The sequence below is a fragment of the Lepidochelys kempii genome, chromosome 3, assembly GCF_965140285.1.
Source record: "Lepidochelys kempii isolate rLepKem1 chromosome 3, rLepKem1.hap1, whole genome shotgun sequence".
Lineage (NCBI taxonomy): Eukaryota > Metazoa > Chordata > Testudines > Cheloniidae > Lepidochelys > Lepidochelys kempii.
In genome coordinates, this window is record NC_136382.1 from 493,606 (window position 1) to 517,566 (window position 23,961).

The 23,961-nt window shown below is 44.9% G+C and overlaps 1 protein-coding gene across 6 annotated transcripts in view; it reads left to right on the forward strand.

Moving 5' to 3' along the window:
* The window catches only part of IFT172 (intraflagellar transport 172), a 151,395-nt gene that overhangs the window by 3,080 nt on the left and 124,354 nt on the right, over window positions 1-23,961 (forward strand). For all 6 annotated transcript variants that reach the window (XR_012157848.2, XM_073335396.2, XM_073335398.2 and 3 more), the window contains exons 3-4: window positions 2,667-2,779; window positions 13,542-13,581. Coding sequence is in view for 5 of the 6 variants with exons in the window: in XM_073335396.2 (XP_073191497.1) it covers window positions 2,667-2,779; window positions 13,542-13,581 (153 nt within the window). In the remaining variant the exon portion in view is untranslated. The remainder of the gene's footprint in view (window positions 1-2,666; window positions 2,780-13,541; window positions 13,582-23,961) is intronic.

The window sequence follows — 23,961 nt, forward strand, 5'->3', positions numbered from 1 at the left end:
CATGGGGCCGGACGAGTTGCATCCGAGAGTGCTGAAGAAATTGGCGGCTGTGATTGCAGAGCCACTGGCCATTATCTTTGAAAACTCGTGGCGAACCGGGGAAGTCCCGGATGACTGGAAAAAGGCTAATGTAGTGCCAACCTTTAAAAAAGGGAAGAAGGAAGATCCTGGGAACTACAGGCCAGTCAGCCTCACCTCAGTCCCTGGAAAAATCATGGAGCAGGTCCTCAAAGAATCAATCCTGAAGCACTTGCATGAGAGGAAAGTGATCAGGAACAGCCAGCATGGATTCACCAAGGGAAGGTCATGCCTGACTAATCTAATCGCCTTTTATGATGAGATTACTGGTTCTGTGGATGAAGGGAAAGCAGTGGATGTATTGTTTCTTGACTTTAGCAAAGCTTTTGACACGGTCTCCCATAGTATTCTTGTCAGCAAGTTAAGGAAGTATGGGCTGGATGAATGCACTATAAGGTGGGTAGAAAGCTGGCTAGATTGTCGGGCTCAACAGGTAGTGATCAATGGCTCCATGTCTAGTTGGCAGCCGGTATCAAGTGGAGTGCCCCAAGGGTCGGTCCTGGGGCCGGTTTTATTCAATATCTTCATAAATGATCTGGAGGATGGTGTGGATTGCACTCTCAGCAAATTTGCGGATGATACTAAACTGGGAGGAGTGGTAGATACGCTGGAGGGGAGGGATAGGATACAGAAGGACCTAGACCAATTGGAAGATTGGGCCAAAAGGAATCTGATGAGGTTCAATAAGGATAAGTGCAGGGTCCTGCATTTAGGACGGAAGAACCCAATGCACAGCTACAGACTAGAGACCGAATGGCTAGGCAGCAGTTCTGCGGAAAAGGACCTAGGGGTGACAGTGGACGAGAAGCTGGATATGAGTCAGCAGTGTGCCCTTGTTGCCAAGAAGGCCAATGGCATTTTGGGATGTATAAGTAGGGGCATAGCGAGCAGATCGAGGGACGTGATCGTTCCCCTCTATTTGACATTGGTGAGGCCTCATCTGGAGTACTGTGTCCAGTTTTGGGCCCCACACTTCAAGAAGGATGTGGATAAATTGGAGAGAGTCCAGCGAGGGGCAACAAAAATGATTAGGGGACTGGAACACATGAGTTATGAGGAGAGGCTGAGGGAGCTGGGATTGTTTAACCTGCAGAAGAGAAGAATGAGGGGGGATTTGATAGCTGCTTTCAACTACCTGAAAGGGGGTTCCAAAGAGGATGGCTCTAGACTGTTCTCAATGGTAGCAGATGACAGAACGAGGAGTAATGGTCTCAAGTTGCAGTGGGGGAGGTTTAGATTGGATATTAGGAAAAACTTTTTCACTAGGAGGGTGGTGAAACACTGGAATGCGTTACCTAGGGAGGTGGTAGAATCTCCTTCCTTAGAGGTTTTTAAGGTCAGGCTTGACAAAGCCCTGGCTGGGATGATTTAACTGGGAATTGGTCCTGCTTTGAGCAGGGGGTTGGACTAGATGACCTTCTGGGGTCCCTTCCAACGCTGATATTCTATGATTCTATGAAAAAGTCTATGCGGAAGTACATTCCCTGCGGCTTTTTCTCATCTATTTGAGCTTCCTGTGTTTCCCCTTCCTGCTTGATGACTCTGTTTACTGCAAATTAAACAGAGCACACATTCCTTTGTTTAGGACAGACCTATTTGCCAACTTCTGCTTGGGGAGAGCTGTGATTTGGAACATGTTAATAACATCATACTGGAAAATCTTATAACTTCACATAAAATGTTGCCACGCATATTTTGCCAGGACAGTAATGACCAGCAAATTATGAGTTTTCAAATGATCCTTCACAAGGCATACTTTGGACAAAGATGATTACAATAGTGTTTAGGGCTTGGACCCAAGGATACATTCTGGTATGACTGTTCTTATATCCAGTGTATGTGCCATCCACCTACCTGTGAGTGTGTATACCTGTGTGTGTGTTTAAGGGCTGCCACTGTGAGAGTGCATGCTTTTGTTTGTGGTCTGGCAGTGGGGTTTGGCCATGTGCAGTCGTGGGAGTAAGCTTGTGCTTCTGTGTGCATGAACACAGCAATAGGGAGCCATATCTCTAATTGCCTAGCATGCATCCAGTTAACAACTTATACAGAGGGAGAAATCAGACTGAGCTAGCAGGTTACCTAATCCTTCAGCTGGCTCTGCTTTGCTGGGGTATCTCACTCACACTGACCCACCCTCATTCCATAGATCCCAAGGCCAGAAGGGACCATTGTGATCATATAGTCTGACCTACTATATGACACAGGCTATAGAACTAATTCCTAGGATGTAGCTTTTAGAAAAACATCCAATCTTGATTGGAAAATTGTCGGTGATGGAGAATCCCCCATGGCCCTTGGTAAGTTCCAGTGGTTAGTTACTCTCATTAACCTCCCTGCTAGATATTGTATATAGCAGCAATAACCCACAGCCAGGTGCCTGGCAACACTAGATTAGTGTAGTCCATAACTGCAGGAAGCTCACACCAGGGAGGTGGGATGGGAATGGGATCAGCTTGTACATTGTATGGGTCTTTGCGCTACTGAATAGGTTGACCTGTGGCCCTTACTCTGGGTCTGTCTTGAAGTTCTTTTGGGACATGTTTTATTAACCTCACCCTCAATCCCTGCTTCTTCCCTTCTCTCCCCAGTATGGCAGGAAGAGCTACATGGTGAAAGGCATGGCGTTCTCTCCTGACTCCACCAAAATCGCCATTGGACAAACAGACAACATCATTTATGTCTACAAGATCGGAGAGGAATGGTGAGGGCCTTGGTATATCATCCCTCTGTGTATGGTGCCATCCCTGTGGTGCCATGCACCTGCGTGTGCGGTGCCTCCTTTCTTCCAGTACCGCAGGCTGCTTTGGAAATGCACAATGTGTTCTTCACGCCTAGGGTTTTTGCCCCGGTATTCAGCCAGATCTCATTCGACACTAGCCCTCACCTCCCCTTCAAATCATACCTTACCCAACCCTGAACTGCGGTCCCCCATTACTCTGGTTACATTGAGTGGTTTTGTTGAACAGCATAAAGGTTCTTCAGGTACTACCTGTCAGATCCCTTCTGCAGGTGTGTGCCAGCCAGAGGTCTGGAGGAGCAGGCTATAGGGCCTATGCACACCCTGCCTACTTCTTTGTGCCCTCTGACTTTTGCCGGGTCCTTATAAGGAGTACAGACATGACTGCTTCTCAATTCCTTCTGGGGACAGTTGGGGCAATAGGAATTCAGCTCCCTTTTATAGAAGTTTGGCTTTTCTCAATGTCTGTCGTTCCTATAGTTAGTGTTAGGGATATTGAGCCCCAACAGGCATATTGTTTTGGCTCATGGCTTGCTTGTGCCTTTCCTGCCCCACTGCAGGCCGTACTAATGTGGCAGAAGTCAAATTCCTCCACTCTCAAGCTGTGGCCTCCTGCAAATCAAATGTAGGTCACCATATTCTCCTGTGTATGCTGATGTGAGTGGGGAGTGAGGAAATGGGCAGAATGCACAGCCCCAGTGGACATGGCTGTTTAGAAGGTCAGTGCTGATGCATCCAGGACATATACATCCCCTGCAGTATGGATCTGTAGAGGCCCTTACCTACAAGAACTACAATTGTTATGGGAAGCAACTGTTTTAAAGGCCTGGTCCCCGTCCCGTCCCCCCCATGATGGTCTGCGCCCCCTGTGTGTGGTTCTAGGGAGCTGTTTGGGCTCCACTTTATCCCTCTGCAGGGAGATGTTCCTGCTGCTGCATGAAAGCTCCTACACAAAATGAGAGAATTCTGTGCCTGCTCAGTACCCAGACTCACTGCCCTGAGAACATATAGCAGGGGAGGGGCCCAAACAAAGGCCTATGTTGCAAGACTGAAATTTATGGAAATAAGTATAAATTAGCAATTTATAAAATAATTTCATAGATTCCAAGGCCAGAAGGTAGCATTGTGATCATCTAGTCTGACCTTCCTATATAACATGGACCATGGAACTTCCCCAGAATAATTCCTAGAGCAGAAGTTCTAGAAAAACATCCAGTCTTGATGGAAAAATTGCCTGTGATGGATAATCCACCATGACACATGGTAAATTGTTCCAGTGGTTAATTACTCTCATTTAAAACTTTAGGCCTTATTTCCTACCTGAATTTGTCTAGCTTCAGCTTCCAACCATTGGATCTTGTTAGATCTTTCTCTGTTAAATTGAAGAACCTATTATCCCTTAACTTGTTCCCTGTTAAGGTAGTAAAACTGACTATAATCAAGGCATCTCTTAACCTTCTCTCTGTTAAAATAAATAGATTGAGCTCCGTGAGTCTGTCACTTTGTGGCATGTTTTCCCATCTTATAACCATTTTTGTGGCTCTTCTCTGAACCCTCTCCATTTTATCAGTGTTCTTGAACTGTGGGCACCAAAACTGGACTCACTATTCCAGAAGCAGTCACATCAGTGCCAAATACAAAGGTAAAATAACTTCTTTATTCCTGCTTGATATTCCCATGTTTCTGCATCCAAGGGTTGCATTAGCCCTTTTGGGCACACTGGGAGCTCATGTTCAGCTGATTATCCACCTTAACCCCCCCAAATTTCTTTCAGAGTCATTGCTTCCCAGGATGGAGTCTCCCATCCTATAAGTATGGCCTGGATCCTTTGTTCCTGGATGTATACATTTCATTGTATTGAAATGCATATTGTTTGCTTGCACCCAGCTTCTCAAGTGATTCAGATCATTCTGTATCAGTGACCTGTCCTCTTCATTGTTTACCACTCCCTCAATTTTTCTGTCATCTGTAGACTTTATCAATGATGATTTTAAGTTTACTTCTAGGTCGTCAATAAAAATGTTATGTGGTGTAGGGCCAAGAACTGACCCTTGTAGGCCCTCAAGAGAAACACTCCCATTTGATGAGAGATCTGGGGGTCACAGTGGGTCACAAGCTAAATATGAGTCAACAGTGGAAAGCTGTTGCAAAAAAAGCGAACATCATTCTGGGATGTATTAGTAGGAGTGTTGTAAGCAAGACACGAGAAGTAATTCTTCCGCTCTACTCTGTGCTCATTAGGCCTCAACTGGAGTATTCTGTCCAGTTCTGGGCGCCACATTTCAGGAAGGATGTGGACAAATAGGAGAAAGTCCAGAGAAGGGCAACAAAAATGATTAAAGGTCTAGAAACCATGACCTATGAGGGAAGATTGAAAAAAATGGGTTGTTTAGTATGGAGAAGAGAAGACTGCGACGGGACATAACAGTTTTCAAGTACATAAAAGGTTGTTACAAGGAGGAGGAAGAAAAATTGCTCTGAGGATAGGACAAGAAGCAATAGGCTTAAATTGTAGCAAGGGCGGTTTAGGATGGAGATTAGGAAAAACTTCCTAACTGTCAGAGTGGTAAAGAGCTGGAATAAATTACCTAAGGAAGTGGTGGAATCTCCGTCATTGGGGATTTTTAAGAGCAGGATGGACAAACACCTGTCAGGGATGGTCTAGATCAGTGGTCCCCAACGCGGTGCCCGCGGGCGCCATGCATTTATGTGCGGATGCCTACTGAGAAGGGAGCACTTCCGCCGGACAACCCGCCGCTGAGGAGCGTGGCCACCAGACAACTAGCCGCCAAAATGTTGCCCAGAAGCAGCAATGCCAAGAAGCGTCGCTGCCCAAATGCCACTGCTTCTCAGTGGCATTTGGGCGGCGACGCTTCTTGATGATGCCCCTACTCAGCGGCATTTTGGCAGCTGGTTGTCCGGCGCCCGCCACACTCTTCTGGGAACATGAATATGCTATTGCAACAGCAAGGTTGGGGACCACTGGTCTAGAGAATACTTAGTCCTGCCTTGAGTGCAGGGGACTGGACTAGATGACCTCTCAAGGTCCCTTCCAGTTCTGTGATTCTATGATTTACAGTTGAGACCTATCAGTTAGCCAGTTCTTAATCTATTAAATGTGTGCCATGTTAATTTGATCTCTTTCCAGCAGGGTGTATAAAAATCAATGATTTCTTTAAAAAAAAAAATAAAAAAAATAAGATTTTTTTTATTTAAATCATATATTTTTTTTATAAAATGCTTTTTGAGGAAAAAAACCATCTAAAGATAGTTTTAATTAGGATATTTTTGAGCTATAATGTATCTCATCATGGAATGGGGATTATAACTTCTAATTCTATAGTATGAGACAATATATTCATGTAATATTTAAGAAAAGTTTTGTAAATGAGTCATAGAATCATAGAATATCAGGGTTGAAATGGGACCCCAGAAGGTCATCTAGTCCAACCCCCTGCTCAAAGCAGGACCAATTCCCAGTTAAATCATCCCAGCCAGGGCTTTGTCAAGCCTGACCTTAAAAACCTCTAAGGAAGGAGATTCTACCACCTCCCTAGGTAACGCATTCCAGTGTTTCACCACCCTCTTAGTGAAAAAGTTTTTCCTAATATCCAATCTAAACCTCCCCCACTGCAACTTGAGACCATTACTCCTCGTTCTGTCATCTGCTACCATTGAGAACAGTCTAGAGCCATCCTCTTTGGAACCCCCTTTCAGGTAGTTGAAAGCAGCTATCAAATCCCCCCTCATTCTTCTCTTCTGCAGGCTAAACAATCCCAGCTCCCTCAGCCTCTCCTCATAACTCATGTGTTCCAGTCCCCTAATCATTTTTGTTGCCCTTCGCTGGACTCTCTCTCCAATTTATCCACATCCTTCTTGAAGTGTGGGGCCCAAAACTGGACACAGTACTCCAGATGAGGCCTCACCAATGTCGAATAGAGGGGAACGATCACGTCCCTCGATCTGCTCGCTATACCCCTACTTATACATCCCAAAATGCCATTGGCCTTCTTGGCAACAAGGGCACACTGCTGACTCATATCCAGCTTCTCGTCCACTGTCACCCCTAGGTCCTTTTCCGCAGAACTGCTGCCTAGCCATTCGGTCCCTAGTCTGTAGCTGTGCATTGGGTTCTTCCGTCCCAAGTGCAGGACCCTGCACTTATCCTTATTGAACCTCATCAGATTTCTTTTGGCCCAATCCTCCAATTTGTCTAGGTCTTTCTGTATCCTATCCCTCCCCTCCAGCGTATCTACCACTCCTCTCAGTTTAGTATCATCCGCAAATTTGCTGAGAGTGCAATCCACACCATCCTCCAGATCATTTATGAAGATATTGAACAAAACTGGCCCCAGGACCGACCCTTGGGGCACTCCACTTGATACTGGCTGCCAACTAGATATGGAGCCATTGATCACTACCCGTTGAGCCCGACAATCTAGCCAGCTTTCTGCCCACCTTGTAGTGCATTCATCCAGCCCATACTTCCTTAACTTACTGACAAGAATACTGTGGGAGACCGTGTCAAAAGCTTTGCTAAAGTCAAGAAACAATACATCCACTGCTTTCCCTTCATCCACAGAACCAGTAATCTCATCATAAAAGGCGATTAGATTAGTCAGGCATGACCTTCCCTTGGTGAATCCATGCTGGATTCAATAGTCATGAGTTAGGAACCCAATCTTATGGGCTTCCAGCGGCTTCTGTATAGATTATTTGGGTTTAATTTTTCTATCTACCCAATGGGACTCAGTGCTCAGACTAGAAGATAACATCAGAGATGCTTAGTTTTGCAGTTCTCAAACTGTGGATTTCTGTCCTGAGAGATAAAAATGCTTGTTAACAGCAAAAACGTTTTAAAATAAATAAATAATATACAGAGGTCAGAAATAACAGACGTCAACCCTATTGTCCCTCTGCAAATTTGTGTACACAGAGTCAATCCCTTACATCTCTCTAAAAGTGCAAAGTTTCAAAAAGTTCAGTGAATAAGAAGATTGTTGGGGGCGGAATAGATCGGACAAGGAATCATAGAATATCAGGGTTGAAAGGGACTTCAGGAGGTCATCTAGTCCAACCCCCTGCTCAAAGCAGGACCGATCCCCGACTAAATCATCCCAGTCAGGGCTTTGTCAAGCCTGACCTTAAAAACTTCTAGGGAAGGAGATTCCACCACCTCCCTAAGTAACACATTCCAGTGTTTCACCACCCTCATAGTGAAAAAGTTTTTCCTAATATCCAACCTAAATCTCCCCCACTGCAACTTGAGACCATTACTCCTTGTTCTGTCATCTGCTACCATTGAGAACAGTCTAGAGCCATCCTCTTTGGAACCCCCTTTCAGGTAGTTGAAAGCAGCTATCAAATCCCCCCTCATTCTTCTCTTCTGCAGGCTAAACAATCCCAGCTCCCTCAGCCTCTCCTCATAAAATGACACAGTACTCCAGATGAGGCCTCACCAGTGTTGAATAGAGGGGAACGATCACGTCCCTCGATCTGCTGGCAATGCCCCTACTTATACATCCCAAAATGCCATTGGCCTTCTTGGCAACAAGGGCACACTGTTGACTCATATCCAACTTCTCGTCCACTGTAACTCCTAGGTCCTTTTCTGCAGAACTGCTGCCGAGCCATTCGGGCCCTAGTCTGTAGCGGTGCATTGGATATTTCCATCCTAACTGCAGGACTCTGCACTTTTCCTTGTTGAACCTCGTCAGATTTCTTTTGGCCCAATCCTCCAATTTGTTTAGGTCCCTCTGTTTCCTATCCCTACCCTCCAGCATATCTACCTGTCCTCCCAGTTTAGTGTCATCTGCAAACTTGCTGAGGGTGCAATCCACACCATCCTCCACATCATTTATGAAGATATTGAACAAAACCGGCCCCAGGACCGACCCTTGGGGCACTCCACATGATACCGGCTGCCAACTAGACATGGAGCCATTGATCACTACCCGTTGAGCCCGACAATCTAGCCAGCTTTCTATCCACCTTATAGTCCATTCATCCAGCCCATACTTTTTTAACTTGCTGGCAAGAATACTGTGGGAGACCGTGTCAAAAGCTTTGCTAAAGTCCAGGAACAACATGTCCACTGCTTTCCCTTCATCCACAGAGCCAGTTATCTCGTCATAGAAGGCAATTAGATTAGTCAGGCATGACTTGCCCTTGGTGAATCCATGCTGACTGTTCCTGATCACTTTCCTCTCCTCTAAGTGCTTCAGAATTGATTCCTTGAGGACCTGCTCCATGATTTTTCCAGGGACTGAGGTCAGGCTGACTGGCCTGTAGTTCCCAGGATCCTCCTTCTTCCCTTTTTTAAAGATGGGCACTACATTCGCCTTTTTCCAGTCATCTGGGACCTCCCCCGATCGCCATGAGTTTTCAAAGATAATGGCCAATGGCTCTGCAATCACATCCGCCAGTTCCTTTAGCACTCTCGGATGCAGCGCATCCCGCCCCATGGACTTGTGCTCGTCCAGCTTTTCTAAATAGTCCCGAACCACTTCTGTCTCCACAGAGGACTGGTCACCTCCTCCCCATGCTGTGCTGCCCAGTGCAGCAGTCTGGGAGCTGACCTTGTTCGTGAAGACAGAGGCAAAAAAAGCATTGAGTACATTAGCTTTTTCCACATCCTCTGTCACTAGGTTGCCTCCCTCATTCAGTAAGGGGCCCACACTTTCCTTGACTTTCTTCTTGTTGCTAACATACCTGAAGAAACCCTTCTTGTTACTCTTAACATCTCTTACTAGCTGCAACTCTAGGTGTGATTTGGCCTTCGTGATTTCACTCCTGCAAGCCCGAGCAACATTTTTATACTCATCCCTGGTCATTTGTCCAATCTTCCACTTCTTGTAAGCTTCTTTTTTGTATTTAAGAGCAGCAAGGATTTCACTGTTAAGCCAAGCTGGTCGCCTGCCATATTTACTATTCTTTCTACATGTCGGGATGGTTTGTCCCTGTAACCTCAATAAGGATTCTTTAAAATACAGCCAGCTCTCCTGGACTCCTTTCCCCCTCATGTTATTCTCCCAGGGGATCTTGCCCATCAGTTCCCTGAGGGAGTCAAAGTCTGCTTTTCTGAAGTCCAGGGTCTGTATTCTGCTACTCTCCTTTCTTCCTTGTGTTAGGATCCTGAACTCGACCATTTCATGGTCACTGCCTCCCAGGTTCCCATCCACTTTAGCTTCCCCTACTAATTCTTCCCAGTTTGTGAGCAGCAGGTCAAGAAGAGCTCTGCCCCTAGTTGGTTCCTCCAGCACTTGCACCGGGAAATCATCCCCTACACTTTCCAAAAACTTCCTGGATTGTCTGTGCACCGCTGTATTGCTCTCCTAGCAGATATCAGGAAAATTAAAGTCACCCATGAGAACCAGGGCCTGCGATCTAGTAACTTCTGCGAGTTGCCGGAAAAAAGCCTCGTCCACCTCATCCCCCTAGTCTGGTGGTCTATAGTAGACTCCCACCATGACATCACCCTTGTTGCTCACACTTCTAAACTTAATCCAGAGACTCTCAGGTTTTTCTGCAGTTTCATACTTGAGCTCTGAGCAGTCATACTGCTCCCTTACATACAGTGCAACTCCCCCACCTTTTCTGCCCTTCCTGAACAGCTTATATCCATCTATGACAGTACTCCAGTCATGTGAGTTATCCCACCAAGTCTCTGTTATTCCAATCACATCATAATTCCTTGACTGTGCCAGGACTTCCAGTTCTCCCTGCTTGTTTCCCAGGCTTCATACATTTGTATATAGGCACTTGAGGTAACCTGCTGATCACCCCTCTTTCTCAGTATGAGGCAGGAGCCCTCTCCTCTCACGCGCTCCTGCTCGTGCCTCCCCCCGGTATCCCACTTACCTCAGGGCTTTGGTCTCCTTCCCCCGGTGAACCTAGTTTAAAGCCCTCCTCACTAGGTTAGCCAGCCTGCTTGCGAGGATGCTCGTCCCTCTCTTCGTTAGGTGGAGCCCGTCTCTGCCTAGCACTCCTTCTTGGAACACCATCCCATGGTCAAAGAATCCAAAGCCTTCTCTCTGACACCACCTGCATAGCCATTCGTTGACTTCCACGATTCGACGGTCTCTACCCAGACCTTTTCCTTCCACAGGGAGGATGGACGAGAACACCACTTGCACCTCAAACTCCTTTATCCTTCTTCCCAGAGCCACGTAGTCCGCAGTGATCCGCTCAAGGTCATTCTTGGCAGTATCATTGGTGCCCACGTGAAGAAGCAGGAAGGGGTATAAGGAGAAGAAGTCTGGAGATATATGCGAGAAGGGAGGGACAGGCAGGAGAAACAAAAGTGAAACTGTTTGAGCAGCATATTCCAGAAGTCTTGAGGTCTTTCTGAGTGTAGCCTTCATTGATTTGAAATCTACCATGCCATCCTCTCACTAGAAGGGAAAACCTCTAATGACAGCAGGCCGTAAAAGAGACCCAGTTTGGGACTATTTTAATGAAGTTCCTCTACCTGTGGGTAAAACAGGCATGCGTACAAAATGCAAATGGTGCAACAAAGAAATGCAAGGCCTGATAGCCCGAATGAAACAACTTCATGAGAAGTGCTCCTTCTCAGGAGGAAGCTGCGTTGAAGATGATGAAAGGAACGTGTCTGAACATACAGGATCTTCAGGTTGGTAACAACTAACAAGAATGCACTTTTATGTAGAAATCCATGATTAAATAGAGTCTTCCTGACTAGTGATTTAAATCATGATTTAAATCAAATCCACCCTGCTTTCTAGTTTTTTAATCAGAATGTCTTGTGGTACCAAATCAAATGCCCTTTCGTCAACACTATTACCTTTTTCATATTTTCCAAGAACCTATATTGATTGACATTAATTATGTTACCCTTCTTTAATTCTTTGTTAACTGCTTCCCTTATCAGCCACTTTCAGGGACTCGGAGGTGAGCAGTCGGGTCTAGTGGTTAGAGCACGAGTTGCTGCCAGGAATAGGAATCCAAGGTCAGAGCCAGTATGAGATGCCAGAGCCAGGGGTCAGAGTTGAAGTCAGGAATTTGAGCCGAGGGTCAGAGCTGGGTTACCTGGAGTGAGGCAAGGCAGGAGTAGGGCTGGGAGTGAGGTAGGAATGATCACAGCCTTAGCAAATGCTTTGAGCAGCAAGCAAGCTGCTGCTACTGCTGGGCTTAAGAGCAAGCTTGCTGGCTTCCTCAGCCAGTCAAGCAGGTTATTTAGTCAGACAGTCTGGCTTATGCAGCCCAGCTCTGTTCATTAGGCTGTCAGGAGACTCGGGAGGCAAAGCTGCAGGGCCTTATTCCTGATATCTACTCCATTACCTTGCCCAAATTGATGACAGACTGACAGGCCTATAATTATCTGGGTCATCCTGTTTACCCTTTTTAAATATTGGCACATTAGCTTTCTTCCAGTCTTCTGGAACCTCCCTGGTGTTCGAAGACTTATTGAAAATCAACATGAATGGTCCAGTGAGCTCCTCGGCCAGCTCTTCTAAAACTTTTGAATTCAAGTTATCTGGACCTGCTGATTTAAAAGTGTCTAGCTTTAGTGGCCGCTGTTTAACATCCTCCTGAGATGCTAGTGGAATGGAAAGTATTTCACCATCATTATATGATATGACTATATCATCTGTTTTCCCCTCAAATACATAATAGAACTTCTCCCTTTTCTGCATTATTGATAATTCTACCATTTCCATTGAGTAATGGACCAATACCATTGTCAGGATTCTTTTTCTTCCTAAATATACTTCAGAAACTCCTTATTCTCTTTAACTTTGCTGGCTGTATATTTTTTCTTGTGTCCCTTTGCTTCATCAATTTTCTACAGTTACTAGTTTCTTATTTAAATTCATAATTGTCAACTTCCGCATTCTTCCATTTGTTATATATTATTTTTTTAATTTTTATAGCTGCCTTTGCTTCTCCTCTAAAGCAGGTTGGTTTTTTAACCAATACAGCCTTCTCCCTTGATTGTGGTATTTTGGGCATGTAGTAAAGTGTTCTTAAACAATTCCCAATTATCATTCAGATTTTTCATATTAAATTCTGCAAGCTGATCTGGCTCATCATTGTTTTCAGCCTTGTGAAAATGGCCTTTTTAAGGCACCAGGCGTATGTACGTTACTTCTCTGGACTTTATTCTATTTGCATTTTATAAATGTGATCAAACCATAATCACTTGCACCTAAGCTACCATTAGCTTTTAACTTTCAGATACCATTAATTTTAATTCTGTGATCAGTTCCTCTGTATGTGTCAAGGCAAGGTCTAATATAGAGTTCCCCCATGTTGGATGCAGCACTTTCTGAGTTAGGAAATTGTCATCTACCATATTTAGAAATTTCAGTGAATGTTTTCGTACTGGTAGCATCAGATCTCCGACATATATCATTCAATTGAAGTCCCCCAGGATGTAAAGAATTAAATGAGGGTGATATAATTAACCCAATCAACATGGGCTTATGGAAAATAGATCCTGTCAACTTTGTCATTTTTTATGAGATTACAAGTTTGGTTGATAAAGATAAGTGTTGATGTAATATACTTTGTCTTCCGTAAAGCATTTCACTTGGTACTGCATGACATTTTGATTAAAAAAACTAAAACAGTATAAAATTAACATATGGCAAAAGTATAAGCAACTGAAAACAGGGTATTATAATGGAAGTGTCAGGCAACCTTACTAATAGGAAGTGTTACCAGCCCTAACTGTAATTATATGTGTGTATTTCTTTTTCTGCAGGGGTGATAAGAAGGTGATCTGCAACAAGTTCATTCAGACGGTAAGTCCCAGCCTCCCTTTCAGCTCCCTTACACTGCAGTGTAAGGGCAAGGCCTACTATAGGTCTTTCCTCTGGCTCTCAGGCGTGATGAGCCAGATTGTCAAAGGTATTTAGCTGTCTAAGGATGCAGATGGGTGCCCAGAGGGACTTTCAAACCCATCTTAAGCACCTATCTGCATCTATAAGTGCCTAATTACTTTTGAAAATCTAGTCCTGTGTGTTTAAGCTCCCAGCTCTGGGGGCTCTGCTCTCTTCCTTTGAGACTAAGCTATTGATTCATATGGCCTGAAGAGACCATTGTGATCCTCTAGTCTGACCTCCAGGATAACACATGCCGAAGGACTCCTCTGATTTCATTCCTGTTTGAACTGGAGCATGTTGTTGAAAAAAATATCCAATCTCAATTTTAAAATTGCCAGTGTTGGAGGATCCACCACAGCACTTGATAAGTTGTTCCTATGGTTAATTACTCTCCCTGTAAAAAATTGCCCATTATTTCAAGTCTAAATTTGTCTAGCCTCAGTTTCCAGCTATTGGACCTTGTTATACCTTTGCCTGCTAGACGGCAGAGCCTTCTATTATTGGCCAAGCTTATGAGTCCCTATCCCCAACCCGATGCCATTTCTCTGTTTTGGATGTAACACGACAACTTCTGACTGGCATCTCTGATCAGTTCCAAAATTCCACGGAATGTTTTAGGCATCAGTGAACAGAACCCTGTTGCTTTTGGGGAAAATTGGAAAACCAGAAGGAAAAAATGGGGGACACATGGAGCCCCTGCTATCTGTTTAGCAGAGCCACATCTTCAAGCCCCTCTGCAATTTGTCTATAGATCAAAGAACTGATTGAATGGCATCCATTAGCATCTTCCAGCATGACAATACTTCTATTTCATTTCTCTCAATACAGTTGAATATGTTGGCACCCTGAAGGACTTATTTCCCAGGCAGAACGAGGAGAAATAATGTGGGAGAAGGGGAGCACACAGAACCTATGGCTTGGTGTGGGAGAATGGGGACCCTGGTAAAGGGAATGGAGTTGCACGCAGAGTCCGTGGGTTAAAGGGAGGTCCCTGGTAAGGAGAGAAGGGGGAATAAGGTTACACACAGCATCCCTGGCTGGGGGGGACAAATGGGGGACCCTGGTATTAAAGGGAAGGGGGCACACAGAGGCCCTAGTATGAAGGAGGGGATGAGGGCTTGCAGCAAGTCCTTGAAATAGAATGGGATGGGAGGGCATCTGAAATGAGCTTGGTCTAAAGAAGCAATGAAGTGCATGGCCCACTAGTCAAATTTGTGTTCCCCATGTAGGTACTTGCAACTGTGATCAAGTCACTCCTTAATCTTCTCTTTGTTAAGATAAATAGATTGAGCTCCTGGAGCCTATCACTGTAAGGCATATTTTCCAGTCCTTTAATCATTCTCATGGCCCTTCTCTGAGCCCTCTCCAATTTTTCCACATCGTTCTTGAACTGTGGACACCAGAACTGGACACAGTATTCCAGCAGCGATCACACCAGTGCCAAATACAGAGATAATAGAACCTCCCTACTCCTACTTGAGATTCCCCAGCTTATATAGCCAAAGATTGCATTAGCCCTTTTGGCCACAGCATTGTACTGGGAGCTCCTAGAGTTTTAGGACCAGAAGGGAACATGCGATCATGTAGTTGGACATCCTGTATATCACAGGCCATGAAACACCACCTCCACACCAAACCCAAACAGAAACAGAATTGGATCAAAGTATTACGGTTAAGCCAACCTCACTTTTGTTGTAGATTCTTCCATTGACCTAGGTACCACTGCTCAGGGAGGTAGATTTTAAACTGATAAGAACAGATTTAAAATTTTTATTAAAGCTAATGTTTAAATTATATAATTATTTTTTATAATTATTATATAATAATAGCCACAGGTTAAGGGAAGAGTGGCTGTACATCTGCGTGTAGTGCTGAGATTATCCAAAAGTACACAGTCTGGTGTAAACATCATAAAATACATCTACATCAACAGAAAACACCTTCCATTCATGTAGCCCTAGCCGCAGCTCTGCAGCTGTTGAACTTCTAGCGTAGACAGCCTGAGTATGGTGTTCTTTGTTCCTAACTGTAAAGTGGTATGTTTAGCTGTATTAAAATGCACATCATTTGCTTGTGCCCATCTTACCAAGCAATCTAGATTGCTTTGTGTCACTGACCTGTCCTCTTCATTATTTTACCACTCCCCCAGTCTTTGTGTCATCTGCAAACTTTATCACTAATGATTTTGTTTTCTTCCAGGTCACTGATAAAAATGTTAACTAGTATAGGGCCAACAACCGATCCCTGTGGGACTGTGACGGGTTCGGTCACAGAGACCACCTTGGGACTGTCACCTGATGTGCTGAAACTACCTTTGAGCCCGTTTTCTTTGGCAGCTTGGGACTCCAGAACCCCTAGAGGAGGATCTATAAATGGAGATTCCCTATGTCCTAATAAAGAGTAGAGGATGGAAAATGATAAAATACAGGGAGGATCTGATGAAAAAAAGTCCCATTCAATTACGTCATGCAATAGGGGAGAGCCAAAAAATGACAAGTTTTTAAAATGCTTATATACCAATGCTAGAAGTTTAAATAATAAGATGGGTGAAGTAGAGTGCCTAGTATTCAATGTGGATATTGATATAATAGGCATCACAGAAACCTGGTGGAATGAGGATAATCAATGGGACACTGTAATACCAGGGTACAAAATGTAATGGAAGGACAGAACAGGTCGTGCTGGTGGGGGAGTGGCACTATAATGTGAAAGAAAGCGTAGAATCAAATGAAGTAAAAATCTTAAATGAACTAAATTGTACTACAGAATCTCTATGGATAGTAACTCCATGCTTGAAAAATAAGAATATAGCAGTAGGGCTATATTACAGACCACCTGACCAGGATGGTGTTGGTGACTCTGAAATGCTCAGGAAGATTAGAGAGGCCATAAAAATAAAAAACTCAATAATAATAATAATGATTGATTGGCAGCTATCCCCATATTTCAGCTTGAATTTCAGCTATCCCCATATTGACTGGGTCCATGTCACCTCAGGAAGGGATGCTGAGATAAAGTTTCTTGACACCTTAAATGACCGCTTCTTGGAGCAGCTAGTCCTGGAACCCACAAGAAGAGAACTAAATCAAGAATTGCCTCTAAGTGGAGCACAAGGATCAGGTCCAAGAGGTGAATATAGCAGGACTGCTTGGTAATCGTGACCATAATATAATTAAATTTAACATCCCTGTGGTGGTGAAAACTCCACAGTGGCCCAACACTGTAGCATTTAATTTCAGAAAGGGGAACTACACAAAAATGAGGAGGTTAGTGACACAGAAATTAAAAGGTACAGTGCCAAAAGTAAAATCCCTGCAAGCTTCTTGGAAACTTTCTAAAGACACCATAAGAGAGACTCAACTTAAATGTACACCCCAATTTAAAAAACATAGTAAGAGAACCAAAAAAGAGCCACTGTGGTTAAACAACAAAGTAAAAGAAGCAGTGACAGGCAAAAAGGCATCCTTTAAAAAGTGGAAGATAAATCGTAATGAGGAAAACAGAAAGGAGCATAAACTCTGGCAAATAAAGTGTAAAAATATAATTAGAAAGACCAAAAAAGAATGTGAAGACCAGCTGGCCAACGACTCCAAAAGTAATAGCAACATGTTTTTAAATACACCAGAAGCAGGAAGCCTGGTAAGCCACCCGTGGGGCCACTGGACGATCGAGAGGCTAAAGCAGCACTCAAAGACGATAAGGCCATTGCGGAGAAACTACAGGAATTCTTTGCACCGGTCTTCACTGTTGAGGATGTGAGGGAGATTCCCAAACCTGAGCCATTCTTTTTGAGTGACAGATCTGAGGAACTGTCCCAAATTGAGGTGTCATTAGAGGAGGTTTTGGAACAAATGGATAAACTAAACAGTAATAAGTCTTCAGGACCTGATGGTATTCACCCAAGAGTTCTGAAGGAACTCAAATGTGAAATTGCAGGGCTACCAACTGCCATCTGTAACCTGTCATTTAAATCAGCTTCTGTACCAAATGACTGGAGGATAGATAATGTGACTCCAATTTTTAAAAAGGGCTCCAGAGGTGACCCTGGCAACTACAGGCCAGTAAGCCTCACTTCAGTACCGGGCAAATTGGTTGAAACTATCGTAAAGAACAGAATTGTCAGACGCATAGATTAACATAATTTGTTGGGAAGTAATCAACATGTTTTTTGTAAAGGGAAGTCATGCCTCACCAATCTACTAGAATTCTTTTAGGGGGTCAATAAGCATGCGGACAAAGGAGATCCAGTGGATATAGTGTATTTAGATTTTCAGAAAGCCTTTGACAAGGTCCCTCACCAAAGGCTCTTAAGCAAAATAATCAGTCATGGGATAAGAGGGAAGGTCCTCTCATGGATTGGTAACTGGTTAAAAGATAGGAAACAAAGGGTAGGAATAAATGGTCAGTTTTCAGAATGGAGAGAGGTAAATAGTGGTGCCCCCAGGGATCTGTACTGGGCCCAGTCCTATTTAACATATTCATAAACTATCTGGAAAAAGGGGTAAACAGTGAGTTGGCAAAATTTGAAGATGATAGAAAACTACTCAAGATAGTTAAGTCTCAGGCAGACTGTGAAGAGCTACAAAAGGATCTCACAAAACCGGGTGACTGGGCAGCAAAATGGCAGATGAAATTTCATGTTGATAAATGCAAAGTAATGCACACTGGAAAACATAATCCTAACTATACATATACAGTGATGGGGTCTAAATTAGCTGTTACCACTCAAGAAAGTGATCTTGGAGTCATTGTGGATAGTTCTCTGAAATCATCCACTCAATGTGCAGCGGCAGTCAAAAAAGCGAACAGAATGTTGGGAATCATCAAGAAAGGGATAGATAAGACAGAAAATATCATGTTGCCACTATATAAATCTATGGTACGCCCACACCTTGAATATTGCGTGCAGATGTGGTCGCCCCATCTCAAAAAAGATATATTGGTAAAGGTTCAGAAAAGAGCAACAAAAACTATTAGGGATCTAGAACGGCTTCTGTATGAGGAGAGATTAATAAGACTGGGACTTTTCAGCTTGGAAAAGCGGCGACTAAGGGGGGATATGATAGAGGTCTATAAAATCATGAGTGGTATAGAGAAAGTAAATAAGGAAGTGTTATTTACTCCTCCTTATAATACAAGAACAAGGGGCCACCAAATAAATAGGTAGCAGGTTTAAAACAACACGCTGTCAACCTCTGGAATGCCTTCCAGAGGGAGTTATGAAGGCCAGTACTATAATGGGGTTCAAAAGGGAGTTAGCTAGATTCATGGAAGATAGGTCCATCAGTGGCTATTAGTCAGGATGGGCAGGAATAGTGGCCCTAGCCTCTGTTTGCTAGAAGCTGGGAATGAGCGACAGGGGATGAATCACTTGATGATTACCTGTTCTGTTCATTCCCTCTGGGGCACCTGGCACTGGCCACTGTCGGAAGACAGGATACTGGGCTAGAAGGACCTTTGGTCTGAACCAGTAGATATGAGTAGGGCCATTCTTATGTACTGGTTACCCAGAAGCCAAAACACAGTGCCCTTAAAGCAGCCCAGCCTTTGGGCTCACTCCCAGACAGCCAAGTCAAATAAGAAAGTTCTACCAATCCCAAAGGATTGGATACATTACCTCCCAAATTAATGAATATTCCAGATCTTACCCAAATGTACATTTACAGCCAATTCTTATTAACTAAACTAAAATGTATTTAGAATCATAGAATCATAGAATATTAGGGTTGGAAGGGACCTCAGGAGGTCATCTAGTCCAACCCCCTGCTCAAAAGCAAGACCAATCCCCAATTAAATCATCCCAGCCAGGGCTTTGTCAAGCCTGACCTTAAAAACATCTAAGGAAGGAGATTCCACCACCTCCCTAGGCAACGCATTCCAGTGTTTCACCACCCTCCTAGTGAAAAAGTTTTTCCTAATGTCCAACCTAAACCTCCCCCACTGCAACTTGAGACCATTACTCCTTGTCCTGTCCTCTTCTACCACTGAGAATACTCTAGAACCATCCTCTCTGGAACCACCTCTCAGGTAGTTGAAAGCAGCTATCAACTCCCCCCTCATTCTTCTCTTCTGCAGACTAAACCTCAGCCTCTCCTCATAAGTCATGTGTTCCAGACCCCTAATCATTTTTGTTGCCCTTCGCTGGACTCTTTCCAATTTATCCACATTCTTCTTGTAGTGTGGGGCCCAAAACTGGACACAGTACTCCAGATGAGGCCTCACCAATGTCGAATAGAGGGGGACGATCACGTCCCTCGATCTGCTCGCTATGCCCTTACTTATACATCCCAAAATGCCATTGGCCTTCTTGGCAACAAGGGCACACTGCTGACTCATATCCAGCTTCTCGTCCACTGTCATCCCTAGGTCCTTTTCCGCAGAACTGCTGCCTAGCCATTCGGTCCTTAGTCTGTAGCTGTGCATTGGGTTCTTCCGTCCTAAGTGCAGGACCCTGCACTTATCCTTATTGAACCTCATCAGATTTCTTTTGGCCCAATCCTCCAATTTGTCTAGGTCTTTCTGTATCCTATCCCTCCCCTCCAGCGTATCTACCACTCCTCTCAGTTTAGTATCATCCGCAAATTTGCTGAGAGTGCAATCCACACCATCCTCCAGATCATTTATGAAGATATTGAACAAAACCGGCCCCAGGACCGACCCCTGTGGCACTCTACTTGACACCAGCTGCCAACTAGACATGGAGCCACTACCCGTTGAGCCCGACAATCTAGCCAACTTTCTACCCACCTTATAGTGCATTCATCCAGCCCGTACTTCTTTAATTTGCTGACAAGAATACTGTGGGAGACCATGTCAAAAGCTTTGCCAAAGTCAAGAAACAATACATCCACTGCTTTCCCTTCATCCACAGAACCAGTAATCTCATCATAGAAGGCGATTAGATTAGTCAGGCATGACCTTCCCTTGGTGAATCCATGCTAACTGTTCCTGATCACTTTCCTCTCATGCAAGTGCTTCAGGATTGATTCTTTGAGGACCTGCTCCATCATTTTTCCGGGGACTGAAGTGAGAATGACTGGCCTGTAGTTCCCAGGATCCTCCTTCTTCCCTTTTTTAAAGATTGGCATTACATTAGCCTTTTTCCAGTCATCCGGGACTTCCCCCGTTCGCCACAAGTTTTCAAAGATAATGGCCAATGGCTCTGCAATCACAGCCGCCAGTTCCTTTAGAATCATAGAATATCAGGGTTGGAAGGGACCCCAGAAGGTCATCTAGTCCAACCCCCTGCTCAAAGCAGGACCAATTCCCAGTTAAATCATCCCAGCCAGGGCTTTGTCAAGCCTGACCTTAAAAACCTCTAAGGAAGGAGATTCTACCACCTCCCTAGGTAACGCATTCCAGTGTTTCACCACCCTCTTAGTGAAAAAGTTTTTCCTAATATCCAATCTAAACCTTCCCCACTGCAACTTGAGACCATTACTCCTCGTTCTGTCATCTGCTACCATTGAGAACAGTCTAGAGCCATCCTCTTTGGAACCCCCTTTCAGGTAGTTGAAAGCAGCTATCAAATCCCCCCTCATTCTTCTCTTCTGCAGGCTAAACAATCCCAGCTCCCTCAGCCTCTCCTCATAACTCATGTGTTCCAGTCCCCTAATCATTTTTGTTGCCCTTCGCTGGACTCTCTCTCCAATTTATCCACATCCTTCTTGAAGTGTGGGGCCCAAAACTGGACACAGTACTCCAGATGAGGCCTCACCAATGTCGAATAGAGGGGAATGATCACGTCCCTCGATCTGCTCGCTATGCCCCTACTTATACATCCCAAAATGCCATTGGCCTTCTTGGCAACAAGGGCACACTGCTGACTCATATCCAGCTTCTTGTCCACTGTCACCCCTAGGTCCTTTTCCGCAGAACTGCTCCCTAGCCATTCGGTCCCTAGTCTGTAGCTGTGCATTGGGTTCTTCCGTCCTAAGTGCAGGACCCTGCACTTATCCTTATTAAACCTCATCAGATTTCTTTTGGCCCAATCCTCCAATTTGTCTAGGTCTTTCTGTATCCTATCCCTCCCCTCCAGTGTATCTACCACTCCTCCCAGTTTAGTATCATCTGCAAATTTGCTGAGAGTGCAATCCACACCATCCTCCAGATCATTTATGAAGATATTGAACAAAACCGGCCCCAGGACCGACCCTTGGGGTACTCCACTTGATACCGGCTGCCAACTAGATATGGAGCCATTGATCACTACCCGTTGAGCCCGACAATCTAGCCAGCTTTCTACTCACCTTGTAGTGCATTCATCCAGCCCATACTTCATTAACTTGCTGACAAGAATACTGTGGGAGACCGTGTCAAAAGCTTTGCTAAAGTCAAGAAACAATACATCCGCTGCTTTCCCTTCATCCACAGAACCAGTAATCTCATCATAAAAGCCAATTAGATTAGTCAGGCATGACCTTCCCTTGGTGAATCCATGCTGGCTGTTCCTGATCACTTTCCTCTCATGCAAGTGCTTCAGGATTGATTCTTTGAGGACCTGCTCCATGATTTTTCCGGGGACTGAAGTGAGGCTGACTGGCCTGTAGTTCCCAGGATCCTCCTTCTTCCCTTTTTTAAAGATGGGCACTACATTAGCCTTTTTCCAGTCATCCGGGACTTCCCCGGTTCGCCACAAGTTTTCAAAGATAATGGCCAATGGCTCTGCAATCACAGCCGCCAATTCCTTCAGCACTCTCGGATGCAACTCGTCCGGCCCCATGGACTTGTGCACGTCCAACTTTTCTAAATAGTCCCTAACCACCTCTATCTCCACAGAGGGCTGGCCATCTCTTCCCCATTTTGTGATGCCCAGCGCAGCAGTCTGGGTGCTGACCTTGTTAGTGAAAACAGAGGCAAAAAAAGCATTGAGTACATTAGCTTTTTCCACATCCTCTGTCACTAGGTTGCCTCCCTCATTCAGTAAGGGGCCCACACATTCCTTGGCTTTCTTCTTGTTGCCAACATACCTGAAGAAACCCTTCTTGTTACTCTTGACATCTCTGGCTAGCTGCAGCTCCAGGTGCGATTTGGCCCTCCTGATAACATTCCTACATGCCCGAGCAATATTTTTATACTCTTCCCTGGTCATATGTCCAACCTTCCACTTCTTGTAAGCTTCTTTTTTATGTTTAAGATCCGCTAGGATTTCACTGTTAAGCCAAGCTAGTCGCCTGCCATATTTACTATTCTTTCGACACATCGGGATGGTTTGTCCCTATAACCTCAACAGGGATTCCTTGAAATACAGCCAGCTCTCCTGGACTCCTTTCCCCTTCAAGTTAGTCCCCCAGGGGATCCTGGCCATCCGTTCCCTGAGGGAGTCGAAGTCTGCTTTCCTGAAGTCCAGGGTCCGTATCCTGCTGCTTACCTTTCTTCCCTGCGTCAGGATCCTGAACTCAACCAACTCATGGTCACTGCCTCCCAGATTCCCATCCACTTTTGCTTCCCCTACTAATTCTACCCGGTTTGTGAGCAGCAGGTTAAGAAAAGCGCCCCCCTAGTTGGCTCCTCTAGCACTCGCGCCAGGAAATTGTCCCCTACGCTTTCCAAAAGCTTCCTGGATTGTCTATGCGCCGCTGTATTGCTGTCCCAGCAGATATCAGGAAAATTAAAGTCACCCATGAGAATCAGGGCATGCGATCTAGTAGCTTCCGTGAGCTGCCGGAAGAAAGCCTCATCTACCTCATCCCCCTGGTCCGGTGGTCTATAGCAGACTCCCACCACTACATCACTCTTGTTGCACACACTTCTAAACTTAATCCAGAGACACTCAGGTTTTTCTGCAGTTTCGTACCGGAGCTCTGAGCAGTCATACTGCTCCCTTACATACAGTGCTACTCCCCCACCTTTTCTGCCCTGCCTGTCCTTCCTGAACAGTTTATAACCATCCATGACAGTACTCCAGTCATGTGAGTTATCCCACCAAGTCTCTGTTATTCCGATCACGTCATAGTTCCTTGACATCACCAGGACCTCCAGTTCTCCCTGCTTGTTTCCAAGGCTTTGTGCATTTGTATATAAGCACTTGAGATAACCTGTTGATCACCCCTCATTCCCAGTATGAGGCAGGAGCCCTCCCCTCACAGACATTCCTGCCTGTGCTTCCTCCCGGTATCCCGCTTTCCCACTTACCTCAGGGCTTTGGTCTCCTTCCCCCGGTGAACCTAGTTTAAAGCCCTCCTCACTAGGTTAGCCAGCCTGCTGGCAAAGATGCTCTTCCCTCTCTTCGTAAGATGGAGCCCATCTCTGCCCAGCACTCCTCCTTCATGGAACACCATCCCATGGTCAAAGAAACCA